General features: G+C 40.3%; 1 protein-coding gene across 1 annotated transcript in view; it reads right to left on the minus strand.

The window, feature by feature from the left end:
- PRTG (protogenin) overlaps positions 1-11,229 on the minus strand; it is a 128,731-nt gene extending 117,502 nt beyond the window's left edge. The window contains exons 1-2 of the mRNA XM_025996470.2: positions 11,136-11,229; positions 8,501-8,803 (exon numbers count right to left, since the gene is read on the minus strand). Of these exons, the coding sequence (XP_025852255.2) occupies positions 8,501-8,803; positions 11,136-11,229 (397 nt within the window). The remainder of the gene's footprint in view (positions 1-8,500; positions 8,804-11,135) is intronic.
- Between the last annotated feature and the right edge of the window lie 5,607 nt (positions 11,230-16,836).

Raw genomic sequence — 16,836 nt, forward strand, 5'->3', positions numbered from 1 at the left:
GCTAACTCAGTTTGAAAGCTGGGGGAAAAATTAAACCTTATCATTCTTAATAGGACTTGGTGGTGGGTGGGGGCAGGCAGTATAATCTATTTCTACTAAAACACTAATAATACATTAGCAAAACTCTGTTAAGATGAAATTGGCACTATTTCTTTTAAACACTGAGTCAATAAACATCAGAATACACAATTAATTAGTCAAAGCAGACACATTTGTAAAGCTATACCTCTTGCGTACTATGTCAACCTTCAAAGAGCACAACTATTATGAACTTCCCAGAGCCAGGCAATGTAATTTATTTTGATTTATTTTTCTGACTTAAGTCAGAAAATAGTACTAGTTCAAATTATCAGTATTGGTTTAAGACTTCACCCCACCAAAAGTAGATTCTCCTATGATACATAGCAAGAGTATGAATTCTTAAAAGTACCAAGTTAAATAATGGCCAAGCTACTTTAATTTTTTTCTCAGTGACTTAAACGGATCTCTTAAATTTTTTCTCAGTGACTTAAATGTGATTTAACTCAGTCTTATAAAAAATATAATTTACTGGCCATTTGCTCAGAATTACAATAACAGAATTACAAAAATAAGGGTACTGTGTTGCTGAACACCTGTGTCCCCTCCTTTTTGTCCAGCTGCCCATTTTTACAGGTAACACAAAGTAGGGATCAGAATGATTAAGTAATTTGTCTAAAGTCGTATAAATCATCAGCAATGGAGAAGACATAAATGATTGGCTCTCTTGCCTTTTGTCATTCTGTTTTTCCACTGCAGCTCCCAGTAACTCAATAAAAATATATAGCAGCACTAAGAATATTTACCAGATATTGGTACCTGTCAACTTCATAATTTCTTTATGAAAGCACAAGAACAAGAAAACAAGAACTCAAGAACATTAAAATTCTGTTTTACACAACTATTATTTTCCTTAAATATAAGGAAATGTACATTTTTCTCTTCTAGTTTGAACGATGATTTGTTCTACTCAAAGCACTTTTTTGGAGTAGAACACATGGTGCTGAATGTTCAGTCATCCATGCTCAGGACTAGAGCCACTCATTAAAAGATTCTGCTTTCTCCCTCATCCATCTCAACTGTCACTTGAGCTACCAGTGGCTACTGGCCTCTACAGGTGACCAACTACCTATGGGAACAATCTTAACTTTTACTATCATAAAAAGCTAACCAAAATGAAACCAAACACAAAAAATGATACCTTGAGAAAGATGAGGACTATGCAATCCCTGCGTACTACTACTAAGTAATCTAAAACAAGCATTTGTCATAACAACCACTCAAAATTTGTCTGGAACTTTCTGCATACTAGTTAACATACTACGTATGGTATTTAATTCTTACTCATTGATGCCCTTTCAAGACACTACCATCTTTACATCATTATCTAGAGGAAGTTAAATTGTTTCTGCCCCAAATAAGTCTATGGTACCGTTGAATTAGCTGAAAAGATTTCTGTTAACCATTCACCCAGAGAACCACCTACCACACAGCAAATGTAATTCTCTGGGCTATTAATCTCATACAGTTTTACTTGTCTCCATGCAGAGCATCACAAAAGACGTTCTTTAACATTTGCCACACATGGAGATTTCTCCTATCTTTTCAACACTGGAGCCCATCACATCAAGAAAATACAATGTACTGAGTAAACAGAGTTAAGTGAAATTTGCATTTACGCTTTGTCTAGATATCCTCAAGAAAAGATCTAAAATACTGAAATCAAAATGAATGGACCTATAGAAGGATGAACTCTTAATATCAGGTTTCAATGTACCATGTGTGGAAAAGGAATGAAGAGGCAATATCACCCTCACTTAGACAAACAATGACTGAGACACATTTTTTTTTAAATCAAGCTTTCTTCACAATACGTAAAAATAATAACTGGTTCTCCAATCAATACATTTAGCATTATTAACACCAAAAGCTTAGATTATCAAACATAAGACAGAAACAGTTAAAATAACTAATGGCCCAGTACCAACTTGGAAAAAAAATTTCTACCTCTTCAGAAACAAAGTAGTTCTCAACCAGGATGATTTTGCCTCCCAAAACACACTTTTTTTGCTGTTACAACTGCAGTGGTAGGGAGGCGGGGATGCTACTGGACTGGCATCTGGTATATAGAGGCCAGGGACGCTGATGTACATTCTAGACTGCATAAGACAGTGTCCACAATGAAGAATTATCTAGCCCCAAATGTTGATTGCACCAAGGCTGAGAAGAAATCCTGAGGAATGTAACCCACAGTAGTAATACAGTCTCCACTTTTTTAAGTTGGTGGAGTGAAGGAGATCCATTTTGAGTAGTACTAAAAAGACTACAAAACAGTGACAATAAAAAGGCCATTTTGGAGGATTACTCCCAAAGGATACAATTTAGAGAAAGTAGTCCTTATAAAGTAGCATCATTAAAAAACAAAACAAAACAAAACAAAAACAAATTATCGAACTGTTCTAAACAGGAGTTTACTATCATTTCATAAATTAAATTATTAGAAGAAAATTTCCTTGAGGTGCCTGGGTGGCTAAGTTAGTTAAGCATCAAACTCTTGATCTCAGCTCAGGTCTTGATCTCAGGGTCCTGAGTTCAAGCCCTGCACTGAGCTCCACATCAGCATGGAGCCTACTAAGAAAGAAAGCGAGAGAAAGAAACATTTCCTTTCTATCAGTCCTAAGAAATAAGCCCATTGAGGACACAAGTTTGAAACAATGATTGCGATCTCCAACAGTCACTTAATTAACCTAGCCACAGATGCTAAAGCTATTAAAAAATGTATATACATAAACATGAGAAAAGGGCAAGCCTCCCAGAAACTGAAAAAACAAACATTTTTAATTCATGCCTTCTGCTCAGCCTATAAGAATTTGGCTTTTAACACTCATCAGAAGCAGTTTCTGAGAACCAGAGGTTGAAAGAAGAAAAAAACAAGGAATGTAAAAGTCAGGAAAGCATTTGTCAGATTACTGTCAGAGACCTTTGTGAGGATGACACCTTTATCCTCTGCAATACATATCCCTAGAGCGATTCACTTGGCTTCAGGATTACAGCCACTGAAGGTAATTTAGTACATTTTTACCTTTTTGCACATCACTATTGTCAATTGCTGACTGTGAGCTTGTTCTGTGCAGATTACTATGTTAAGGCAACTGCCAACATTGCTTCAATTACTACAACTGTGTTTTCTTCCTCTCTTATTTATCAACTTTAAATGATGAGCTTAAAAAATGCTTTTCCAAAGAGTCTGAACACTCAGAAGTATTAAAATAGTCCTGAAGGTGAAAAATTTGGGGTACAATTTTTAGGTTTCCTCTTGAAACATGTCAATAATCACAGCTGTTCTTAAAATTCAAGTATGATCCTCAACAAAATGGCTAACATTATTATTTTTCATGAGTCATTAAAAATTTAAAAGCTAAAAGTAATTCTAATTGAGTGAATCTGCCTAGGAGAGATAAAAATTATCTCTCAAAACTGTAGTCAGGGATATTAAGGTTTTCAAAAAGGTAACCTCAAATCATTTATTTATTAATCAAAATACTCCTTCAACTTAAAGTCCTGCTTAAAAGATTTGTTTTTGTGGGGGTTTTTGGTGTGGGTTTATTTTGTTGTTTTGTTTTGGTTTTAGTTTATCTTGCGATTCCTTTAAATTGCTCTGGACTCCATCAATAGGCCCAGCTGTTAAATTCAGGAGCAATGACAACAAATCCCTTGGCAAACAACTGCTGAGCATTAGACCCTTTCGTTAGAATAATCAGAGATAGTTGACAAAAAAGGGCCATACCAAATGTCCTTTCAAAATTCCATTAAGAAGCTGAACAGAAATAAAATAAACAGATTTATATACATCCTTTTTTCCCCATGTATATACATCTTAAAGCAAATTATAATTCTACCCTCCAGTGGATCCTGCTTGGTTATAAAATTAAAAATCCAACAATTCTGAAAAACAGTGAGACAGTGTTACAGATGATGAGAAATGATGAGAAATGATCCTCACTTAATCAAGTGCAAAGTGGGAAAAACTGGTTCTATTATCCAGAGATTATCAGGTACCTGATAAACCTTTTAAGAAGACAAACTGAAAGAACCAAGTGTCATTGTACATAAGCCTGTAGAACTTCATGTGCTTTTACTTCCTTGGCTTAAGCAATTGTAAGATGGTCAATTTTTAAGTTAAACATGTACTCTTGAACCATAACCCCTTCTCTTTAAAGATGATTTTTCTTGGATCTCAGAAAGAATCTTCTGAACCTTATCTACAGTGTTGGCAGATTGGTCTCTCAAATACCTCAATTCTATCTTATTTTTCTGAAATCAAATGACTTTTGTGCTACCTCTATTGAATTAGGGCAGGTAACTGTTAACAGCTTGAAGTGAATATGCTCACATGTAAGAGATGTTCCCCTTTACAGCGTCTACAAATCTCACTCAATAAGTGACAATGTAGCAAAATCTCATCCATCTTGGGTCTTAGATCACTAATAAAATTCAAAATGTAGGCTAATAGTCTCATAGCTCTTTCTCTTTTCAATCACCCACCTTATTTTTTTTAACATGAGTCATTAAATGTTCTCAATATATTTTAACTCATTTTAAGACCAACTTTGGGCTATAATTTATATACTACTCTTTAAAATAGAAGCCATACTCATAGAACAGTTTTTCATTCATCTAACAACAAAAGTCCTCAAGTTTCACCTCCTTTTAAACTGAAGTGATAAACGTTTTATTCATGGAAAACAAGCTACATCCTTTTAAAGGAAATCACTATTGCTGTGTAGATACAGAAACAGACCACTTCCCCCACCCCAGCTTTTCACATGCAAAAATGAACCTCAAAATCTTTAGGGGAAAAAAATCATCATAAAGTTACAATACAATGGTCTTCCAGTTAACAAATGCTCAATTAAAAAAAAAAAAAAAAAAAGATTTTTCACCCAAGTGAACGGTCCTGAAATACCTAAGAAATATAAACTGGCTTTATGTTCTCTTTCTCTCTATCCTTAGACTTCAATTTCCACCTTTTATGGAAAGGAAATAAACAACCAGCTTCCTGTTCAATCACTAGCTTACAGCCAGTCTTTTACACATCATAGAACACAACCCGCCTCCTCCTTTACTTCTCTCAAATGTCTCTTATCTTAATTTAAACTTGTTGAAATATGAGACCATTTTACCACACTAATGCTTTCCTATGAAATTTATCTTAATGTTAAGAATGCAAGAAACATCAAAATGTCCGTAAATTGTTTCTTATTCCTAAAATGTTTAAATTATTTACATACTGAAGACTTAGCACCGGTGAAAGTGAAAACTGGATTTGCCAAAAGCTAAAAATATTGAAATTTATAGGAAATGGCTTAATCTTCTATTCTTACTATTGTATACAACTAGAAAAAAAGGGCCTCCCACATACTCTCCTTCCTATTCTAGTTTCATGAAATGTAAAATGGCTAAAATGTCTATCAATTATAAGGATTACCTTTTTTAAAAAAAACTAAATATTACTTTAACCCTATACTTTCCTTTAAAAATGGGATGCCTTAGAAAAACTAAGTTAGACAAATTCTTTTGTGCTTGGATGAACAACAGGAAAGCAAAGCCTCCAGGCCTTTGGGGAGGAACCTTGTCCCTGCAGCCGGCTCTGATGTGCTTGGGAGATAAGGCTCCATAGTGACACTTAAGGAAAGGCCTGTTCACATTTGAATTTCTGCATTCCTCAAGAACAATTCATGGCAATAACTAACTTTGCAGAAGAGCTACATGAAAGCTTTGGCCAATGAATGAGGGTCATCTGCTCTTTATCACAAGGGTAAACCTCATCCTGGCCAGTTTCTAACCTTTTAACCCTGTGAATTCCTAATTTACACATGAATAATGGAATTCTTGCCTAGAGAGCAACTTTCAGCTTCTAGTTCCTAAGTTTAGAAACCAGGACTTGATTGCCTATGTGTTAAAAACTCTAAAACTTGCAGAGATTAAAGTTTTAGATTTTTAGAGGCTATATTATTACACTGCTGAAACAAAGATATGTTTGCTGACAAATCTTTGATCAGGAAATAAAAACAACATACTTGCACCCTGCTGCTATCAATAACTAGGAAAGAACTAGCTTTTTCAAAAAGCAAAACAGAATGTCCACTTAATGCCTATTCTCTTCCTGTTTAATATGTATAACATCTATACCCTGAACATAGGATAAAGTCATTTGAGCCTATGTCATTGGACATTGCTTTTTAAATACCTAAACTAACTTTGTGAGTTCAGAATCTCTAAGTCTCATATTTCTAAAGAAAAATCTAAAACTATGCATTTTAAATCTGTAATACTGAATGCAATTTCCTAGCAAAATATCTCCACAGAGTTCAATAAAACATGTGCCTATGAAAAGTGTGGCCCCTACAACTGAATACAGTTGACATGTAGCAGCCATGTCTACATATTTTCATTAAAATTAAGCTCTTGATACTAATTATATGAAAACTACTTCACCACAACAGTCTTCAAAACTATCATATCTAATAATTATCCATAATTTTTACAGTTACACAAATCTAAAGACTCTAAAAAAGCCATACTAACCTTTGTTTCACTGTTAATAACACTTATTATACTATACAGACTTTAAAGCTCTATGTGTTTTCAAGGCATTTCTGGGTACCCTAGAATTTTGTCAGGCTTCTAAGGAGGTCCCGGAAATAATGTGTGGTCATGATAAATGCTTCATCCTTTCAAGGCCCATCTGCCCTCCTCCACCTTTCTATCCTACTCCTCTTCTCTCCAGCAAAGAAATACAAGCTACAATTCTTGAGTATGAATAATTTTCCACAATCCTGAAAGGTGACAAAGTTATAACTCTATACAACAACTTTATGTTACACAAAAATTAAATGAATAGAACAAAGGCATTAAAAGCACACTATCTTGAAAACACAGAAAAACCGTAAGTCAACAACAACAAAATGATTTTTGGCCAGTGATTATGGCAAAAAAAAAATGTTTATCAGAAATTTTCTCAGGTTTTTGCCATTCTGGAGGGGGGAGGATAGAACTGGAAACTTTTCTACTTTTCTGATATATTTCAATGTTAAACTATCTTTGCTTGCAACTTATTTCTACAATTAATCATTACTGCACAAATAAATTAATAACATGATGGTAGCATAAATATGGTCATACACTGTTAAAAGAGTCAAAGTCACTTAGAAAACCCTTGCCAATGGCTTCCTAAATTTCACCTGTGTAGACTATTTCCTAAATAGTCTGAAGAAACTATTTCCTAAAGATTATGTCTTTATCTCAAGAGATCTCTCTTCCTATTGTTCATCCTGTAAATGATCAATTTGTCAGGATAGCACAAAATCTATCTTTTGTGGATTAACAAAAGAATGTAGCTAGAATACTTGTAAAAACTATTTTTAAGATACAGTTGTTGTGGTTTTAAGATTTGCATTGTCTATTGTCATCTTAAGTGTTGCATGTTTGATCCCCTGGAGAAATGGAAAACCTCAGTGGGAACAAGGAGTTGCCCATTCATCCTAGGTCCATCTTTACATTCAACAGTTATCAGGTCAGCCACCAAGCACTGGATCACTTGGACAAATGGCTGATCTGATGGGGCTGTTAATACAAAGGAAATCATTAGACAGCAAACTTTATGACAACTGGAATAAAAGACGCAGATCTGGTTTAAATCCATTAGGCATAATATGGAAATGGCCTTAACCTCTTTCTCTCCCAGCAGAAAAAGGCTAGGAATACTTCAAAGGCTTGAGAGTTACTGACCAATGCCCTCTCAACAATTAAAAGGCAACAGGAGTGATCTTAAAGCACTCAGGGAAATGGAAGGTTGGGCTATAAGAAAGAGCACTCAAAGGCCATCTACAAAGCAGAAAGATTTGCTTGTGATTTTTAAATTTTAATTATTAATTTATAAAAGATGAGATTTTAAAACTTTCATTGCATTAGCCAAACTTTTACACCAAACTCTTTCTCATACACTTGTAAATTTATACAAAGCCACTTCTACAGGTTTAGGTGTTTGAAATCTTTTTTTTTTTTTTTTTTTTTTTTTAAGATTTTATGTATTTACTCATGAGAGACAGAGGAGAGAGAGAGAGAGAGAGAGAGGCAAAGACACAGGCAGAGGGAGAAGCAAGCTCCATGCAGGTATCCCGATGTGGGACTCAATCCTGGGTCTCCAGGATCACGACCTGGGCCAAAGGCAGAGACGCTCAACCACTGAGCCACCCAGTCATGCCTAGGTGTTTGAAATCTAACTTGACTTTCCTTCTCAATCATTCATTTAAATTTATATTTTTTTCTTAGATTTTTCTGCATGCCTACCAACTACTACCTCCAGGAAAATTCTTTATGTTTGTGTGATGTGATTTTTAGAGTTAGCACACAGTGAATCACAAAGTCATTAAAACATAGCAATGAAAAGTATCAAACAATGAAGAATTTATACACTTACTTGACAAGGTAAGATGTGCTTTTTGACTAAGAATGGCTCCATATTTGTTCATTGCCAAGCACTGATAAAATCCTTCATCAGACTGCTCTCCTCGCTTGCCTTCCACTTCACTGATGTATAAAGAGCCGTTAGACAGAACCTGGATCTGTTTATTTTCAGACACTTTTGCTCCATTTTTCAACCATGTGACCTTAATAGGAACTTCTCCATGAGCCTGGCACTCTAAAATGACTGGGTCCTTTCTTGTGACAGTTACATCCTGTGGTTCTTTTATAAAAAACAGTTCACTAAAGCACCATACTCCTATAAGGAAAAAAAAAGGGGGGGGGGAGGCATATCCAGAATTATAGGTATAAAGCCATTTCTTAACACATAATTATAAAACATATTCAGGGTGTAGCATGACAAAGTTTAAGAAACTATATTAGTTAACTGATAAACATCTTAATAAATCAATCTAAGTTTCAGCAAAACTTTTCAACAAATCAGAAAGAACATCTTCAACATTTATCTAAAAGCACAGGGAAGATTTCGTGATCTTCTATGCCTTCCAAGAATCCAGTTCTCAAGCTTCTTGCTACAGTATCAAAATCATCAGGAAAACTCATGAGCACAAGCTGTTTGCTACTTTTACAAGCTTGTCAAAAAGATCTTGAACAGAGTAAGTCGTAAAAGTCTAATTTTACAAGAAATCATTAGCAAAACTCCAACTCTGTGAACAAGCAAGTTTATTTCTTTGTCCCTTGAAGTGTTTTGGGCTCCTTGGCACCTACTCCTTTGGGAAGTGCATTTATCTTTTGTGACAAATTACAAGTTTGCATTTTTATATCTGTCCTTTACTGCAAGGACTCTGCCTCCTCTCCTTGAAAGAGATCAATTTACTTAATTTCTGCAGAGTAAGGTAGGTATTTAATGGACAAACAGTTGACTTTGAAATGTTGGTAACTCTTGCTGATTGTACTCAGTGGGTGATCAGATTAGAAAACATCTATTTTCTTTCTTTCTTTCTTTCTTTCTTTCTTTCTTTCTTTCTTTCTTTCTCTTTTTTCTTTTCTTTTCTTTTCAGAACTACTAACTGCTGGAAAAAAATGTGTGACTAAATTGGTCCTTACTATCTAATAGGGATAGGAGATTGCTTAATCAACCAATACCCATTTTTATCAGAGCAGAGGAAAGGTTTTACTCTAAGCATACCCATCGCCCTGGTCCCTGCCAGGAAAAAGCATCCGATGACTGCCTAATACCCTGTCACTTCCTGTACTGTGCGCAAAGGCCACCTAAAGTCTGGCATATTGATTGGGGAGTGTTAGAGGAGTTTGGGAACATTTCATCTTCCTTATGATGTTCTAAATACATGATTACAAATTCCCGGGACTGATCTGCTTCTCATCAAGGCAGGTCCTCGGAAACCTCGCACGCACACTAGCCGCACTCCCACGCCCGGGCTGCGGACTTCTAACCAACACATGCCCAGGGCGACGGGAGGACCCTCACCGCCTCGCGCTGCGAGGACCACTCCGGAAGGCGCCCATTGTGTTTCCGAGTCACATCTGACTTTGATCCTTTTCTCATGTTAACAGAAAACCAACTCCTCCAGAAAAGATGAAAGTCCGGGGTTTGTAATCTGTAAATAAATAAAATAACCCCTTCTCCTGAACATCTCTCTCCTCCTCGCCCCCACCCCCCACCCCCCGCAATCGTCACATCCACCTTACACTTTTTTTTTTTTATCTCTTTGAAGATAAACCAATGCAGATGCAAACGAGAAAAAAAAAAAATCAGTTCATCCAAGTTTGCATAAGGCTAACCTGAAGTTGGGAGGAATCTTCACATTGGTACACACCTCAGGGGCTGCTTCAAAATTCAAAATACCTGGAGGGGGGTTTGCGGAGGGGGGTCCTATTTAAATACTCCCTTTTCAGCTCCGGGTACCTTTCTCCCCTCCGGAGCACACACTGGCCACGCACCTTCCAGTCTTCTTGCCCTCCCCATTGCACCCCTCCCTTCTCCTCCTCTTTTGATCCGGATCCGAGAAAACGCGGGCACGAGGGGTGCTGCCCTGGACTCTGGTTCCCCTACTCTCTCCCCTGCCCTAAAATGCGTATGTGTGGTCGGGGTGGGGGAACCCCGCTGCAACCGGGGAAGCCGCGAGAAGCCGCGGCGCCCCCTGCGTGGCCAGGCTGCCACTAAGGAAACAATATAAATAAAGCCACGTGCGCCGCGGCGGCCGGGCGGGAGGCAGGGAGGGAGGGAGGGAGGCGGGCGGCGCGGAGCCGGGCCGGCCGCCGAGGCGAGGACGCGGCCAGAGCCCGGACAATGGCGCGAGGACAAGGGGGGAGAGTGGACAGCGGGCGCCACGGCCACGCAGCCGGCCCCTCGGGGCGCGCAGCGCGGAGGCGCGGGTGCGGGGGACGCGCCCCCGGAGCCCCCGGAGCCCCCGCGGAGCCCCCGGGCCGCTCGGCCTCCGGCAGCGGCTCCCTACCGGCCGCAGGAGCGGGCAGGGTCCGGCGGTCAGCTCGCCGCCCGGGGCCCGGCAGCGCCCGGCGGCGCCCCCTCCCCGTTCCCTCCTTCCCAGCCCCTCGCGCCTGCTCAAGCCCCACAGGCGCACGAGGAACGCGGGAGAAAGCGCGCCCACCTGGAGCGGAGCCGAGGAGCAGCAGGAGCAGGAGCGCGCGGAGCAGCATCCCTGGCGGCCGCAGCCGGGCGAGGGGTCGCGGAGAAGGCGCCATTCAGCGGGGCCGCGCGGGCATGCTCCCCGGCCGCCCCGGCTCCCCGCGCCGGCTCCCCGGCCGCCCCCCCGGCTCCCCGCGCCCCCCCGGCTCCCCGCGCGCAGCCTGGCTTCCCGCTCGCGCTCCGGCGTGGCCTGGCCTGGCGGGCGGGCGGGGGCTCTGCGGCCGCGGAGAGGCCGGCGCGCGGACACCGGCTCGCGGGAGGCGGGGGCCCGGGTCCGGCCTGGGGGCGGAGTGAGGCGGCGGCTGCGGGGGCGGGGGCGGGGCGGGGGCGGCGGAGTGGACAGCGCCGCGGCCGGCCTGGGACTACTTTCTGCATCTGGCCCCTGGTCTGGGGACCGCGAGGCCGGCGCGGCCGGCGGAGGGAGACGCCGGGAGGGGGCCCCGGGCGGCCCCGCGGGGAGGGGGCGGGCCCCGCCGGACAATGCACCTGGGGGTCAAGCCCCGGCTGAGGGTCCCCGGCCCGCGGCCCCGCCCCCGTCGAGGACGGAGCCACAAAGGCCGAGCCCCGCGGCCGGGGCTGCCCGGGGCCCCCCTCCCGCCCGCGTGTTTGGGATTCGGGAAGGAGGGGGCGGCGGGGGAGGGATGGTGCTGAGAGACGTGGAGAGGCCGGAGACTTTTCCCCTGCTGGCCCCTGCCCATCCCCCGCCTTGCCTCGCACGCCGAGGCCCTGTGCAGGGAAAACGGCCTCTTCCCACTCCGGGGTGTGTCAGCGGGACTGGAGGCATCTCCGGGGGCTGAGCCCCACTTCTGGGGTCGGCGGCTCTTGCCCTCCCCGCCCCCGGGCACATGCAGCCCTGGCTTAGAAACACCTCGCGAAGGATTCGCCGAGATGCTCCCCTAATTGCCTTTGGGGGAGACGTTTCATTACGTTGGCCAAGTTACTCGAACGGTGCGCGCAGAGGGCCCTGTCCTAACAGTTGAGGCGAGATCAGGGCGTTTCTAGGTTCTCTGCGCTTGCCTGGGGGGAGCAAGGCTGCATAGGATACCTGGTTAGAAGTTCAGCGGACCGGGAAAGACAGAAATGTTATTAATTTGTTCACATCCCTTAAAATCAAGGATAACAAGAGGAGTTAAAAGGTACATTTATTTTTTAAAAAAACAATGCAATCAGGTTGCTAAACATACATGGATCATAGCATTTCCATGTGGATTAGCATTCGCTAATCCAAAACTAGATCTGTGTATGGCACATGATGAGGGCACAGGCTACAAGCTCTCCTTAATGAAAGCTGCTGACAGGAATCTAGCTTTTGTCACTGACATCCACACACTGCCTTCAGCATGCTCCCCAAATCCTCCTTATGAGAAAGAGGTTGGGGCGGGGGGGGGGGGGGTGCGAGGGAGACCAACCGTTTTAGAACATCTGCTGGGAGGGCAGCACTACCTTCCCCGGAAGCTTTCTCTAAGGATCAGCCTGTTTAACAATTCTAACCCGTGTTCCAACAGTAATACCCTTGGCTATACTGCCTCCAAGAACTTACTTAAAATTTAGATGCATAGAATTATTTCTAGGCAACAGAATAAAGGTTCATGGAAAGGGAAAAATGTTGAGGTAATAAAATGAGATACTTGCAAGAATGTTTTGAATATCTGATAAATTTACACCGATTTACATGACGTTCTTAACTGTGTGCCTAAGCTAAATTCTCTAATTGTATGACATTCTTCTTCCTCTTGACTCCCCCTTCTCCCAGTTTCCTTTCAATTGACCCTAAGTGCTCATATTTCCTGCATAAGAATTGCTAATAAGATGCTTTTATACTCTCTTTCTTGGATAAATCAGTAGAATAAAGGCTGGGGGAGGGGAGAGATAAGCTAGAAAGCAGGGGAAGAACTTTTTTTTTTAATTGCCGCTTTGCCTTCCCTTTAGCATTTTAATTGATCATAGAAGCCTTTGATTCTTATAGGATGGCTTTGCATGTTGAGTTGCATTGGAGATAGCATTGCATCGAATATGAAATAAAATATGTGATGTGTATATACATATATATAATGTGCTGAGATTAAACAATTCTATGGAACTTTTCTGATCCATTTACAATCTCATGTTAGGTGGTAATAAACTTACTCTGATGATGTAATTATACCATATTACATAAAATTTGCAGAATACCCAAGGTTACTCATCAGTAAGTGTGGTAGCTGGGAACCAGAATTCATGTGTTCTGATTTGTTGTCCTTTCTACTATATAATCCTTTTGGCCTTTAATTTAAACTATTTTTTCCTTTTTTTCCCTTAAATATTTATTTGAGGTGGGGAGGGGCAGAGGGAAAGGGAGAGAGAATCCTCAAGCAAACTCCCTGCTGAGTGTGGAGACCGACTTGGGGCTTGGTCTCAGTACCCCCTGAGATCACGACCTGAGCCGAAATCAAGAGTTGGCCGCTTAACTGAGTGAGCAACCCAGGTGTCACCTCTTTCTCTTTTATTTTTTTTAACACCTATATCCAGTTGACTCCAGAATTATAACATACTTCTTTAAATAACACAGTACATATCTTCTTGGACAGGTATGTTTTCTTTAATGTATAATACTTATATCATGTACCAGGAATGTATAAACTACTTAAGGGCTCATTACACAGTTCTCGGATGCTCCATAGATTCCAGTATAGGACCTTACATTTGGTAGTAACCCTGTGGTGATGAAAGGCAGGTTTTTTACTGTCTTACAGACTAGAGTTCAAATTTCAATATTTTGTAGATAAGTTATTGTCTCAGATCTCATCTATTTAATGGGAATAAGTGTAATACCAGTGGGCTGCTATGATATAATGCATGGAAAGTACCTGTGTGTAATAAGTAAAAATTCCCAAGAGTGATAAATCTTTGTCATTTCAGAGTGGGATTAATTTTTAAATATTTATGTTTTTAAGAGTCAAATCTGATTAATTTGTTTGGTGATTGCACTGATGGTGATTCTAATTATTTCTTTCAAAAGTTCCTAAATAGGTCCTGAAAGAGGTAGGAAGTGCCTAGTTGTTTAATCTCCCAAAGTTATCCCCTTGAAAGATGAATCCCATTGAGATAAACAACTATCTAAACTCTATTTCTATTTTGATTTCACATGCTAAAACAAGAACAATTACTGTTGGGCTGAAAAGAGTAGAGCCTATGTAGTTGGGAACTGAAATCTGAGGGCAAGTTAAAAAAAAAAAAAAAAGGAATTGGTGTTTCCTTAAGTAAATTCAAGTCACCTAACCCAACTTTGGGTGGGGGGGGATCACATAACTTCACCCATCAAGTTATGAAGCTATACCAAATGAGCTTCAAGCTCTCTGATCTCTGAACAGCAATCTGGTTCCATGGAATCTTCTTATAACCTTGTGTATGTTTGTGAAACAAGAGCATAAGAAAAGAGTTGCTCAACTTTTCACTTATTATGTATTGAGCGCCTACTGTGTTGGTTAGAAGATTAGGCCCTGGACAAGCATCAAATGCTATGATTGTGTCATGATTTCAGAAACCACTCACCCATGAGCTTAATTTTTGCCATCAGAAACATTCTGAAATGGATTTTTTTTAATAGGAAGGTGGTAACCATTTTGTAGAATTGTAAAATGGTGCAGCTGTTATGGAAAATGGTATGGAGGTTCCTCAAAAAATTAAAAATAGAATTACAATATGATCCAGCAATCCTATGTTCAGGTGTGTCTCCAAAGAAATGAAAATGGGATCGTGGATCTTTTTTTTTTTTTTTGAAAATAGGATCTCGAGGAAATATTTGCACACCCATGTTCATTGCAACATTATTCACAATAACCAAAATGTGGAAGCAACCTAAATGCATCAAGAGATAAATGGATAAAGGAATGTTCCATATACAAAGTATGTGCTGGAATATTTAATTTTTTTTATTTAATTTTTTTTTTTATTTATGATAGTCACACAGAGAGAGAGAGAGAGGCAGAGGGAGAAGCAGGCTCCATGCACCAGAAGCCTGACGTGGGATTCGATCCCGGATCTCCAGGATCGCACCCTGGGCCAAAGGCAGGCGCCAAACCACTGCGCCACCCAGGGATCCCTATATGCTGGAATATTATTCAGCCCTAAAAAGGAGGTCCTACCATGTGCTATAACATGAATGACTCTTGACATTATGCTAAGTGAAATAAGCCAATCACAAAAAGACAAATAATTACATGATTCCTCATTCATATATGAGGTGTCTAAAGTGATCAAACTCATAGAAACAGAATGAGGAATGGTGGTTGCCAGGGGCTATAGGAGAAGGAAATGGAGTTGTGGTTCAATGAGGATGAAGTTTATAAAAGAAGAGAAAGTTCTAGAGCTCTGTTGTACAATAATGTACATATAGTTAACAATAACTTACTGTCCACTTAAAATTGTTAAGAATATATTATGTGGGATTTTCTTCACCACAATAAAAAAGAGTATTGTAAATGCATAGGAAAGGCAGTGGTGATGACAAGGCAGAAGCCCATGTTTCCTAAGAATACATATATCAAGGTAAGTCAAAGAAAATAGAAAAGCAAAACACATCTAGATTTCAACAAGACATCTGACCACCTACATCTCATGATATTTTTATGGAAAAATACTAATTGGCTGTTAAAGGGATTATGCAAAATCACATTTGATTGAAATATCTACTCCCACTTGAGGGCTCCATATTGTCAACTTCCTTTCTGAAATCTTTTAAAATCTGTTCTTCATTCACTATCTCCTGCAACTGGCCATGTTCTAGCTCTCAGTACCTCTCACCTGAGCCATTGCAGTAGACTGGGCTCTCAACAGACTTCTCCCAATTCTTCTAATCTTTCCATGCTCTGATCCATTTTTATAATGACTACCAGATTAACTTGCCTGTGATCAAGCTTTTCTTCTGATCAAAAATTTTTCATTGCCCCCTCATTGCTTGTAAAATACCAAAATGTTCATTATATAACAAATGTCTTAATCCTAATGGCCCTTTGCTCTGGCCCAAACCAACCATTACAACTTTACAATCCATCTCTTCCTAAATGTATTCAACACTCAGGCCAAAGTGAATCAATCAAGTACTGTTGATTGCCCAATAGCACTTGAATTGTCCTGACTCTGAGCCTCTGCAGAAGCTCTTCCCTGAGCCTAAATATTCTTCACCCCACACTGTTTTGAGGGCCTTCTAAATTTTATCTATGTTTTCAGACAGCACAGATGTTATTTTGTCTAAAACCATAGAGTATTTTTGTGGCATACGACATACATATTTTATCACTAGCATTTTAAGGGCACAAATCATGTATGACTCATCTGTGTATTCTTTAAAGTGAGAAAGACATTGGCCTTGCAATGAAGAGGAACTGAATAGATATTTATTCACTGAAGAAATAATGAATTACTATGCTGAAATTTCTATTAAATAGGTGGAGAACAATTGGAGAAAGTTCTTCAGAAGAGTAGTGCTAAGTCCTGTACTTGGAGATGAACCTGTCTAGTCCACATTTACTATTATTGGCTTGCATTAAAATACGAAGGACATATTTATCTGAATTTGCATGTAAAACAATACCTGGCCAATAAGTTGCATGATAGAATGAAAATTTTTTGTATTCCTGATAGTGGTCTCAGAAGGTGGAAACTAAGAAGAGACTTTCTGGGGG

This window comes from Vulpes vulpes, chromosome 15, assembly GCF_048418805.1.
Source record: "Vulpes vulpes isolate BD-2025 chromosome 15, VulVul3, whole genome shotgun sequence".
Taxonomy (NCBI): Eukaryota; Metazoa; Chordata; class Mammalia; order Carnivora; family Canidae; genus Vulpes; species Vulpes vulpes.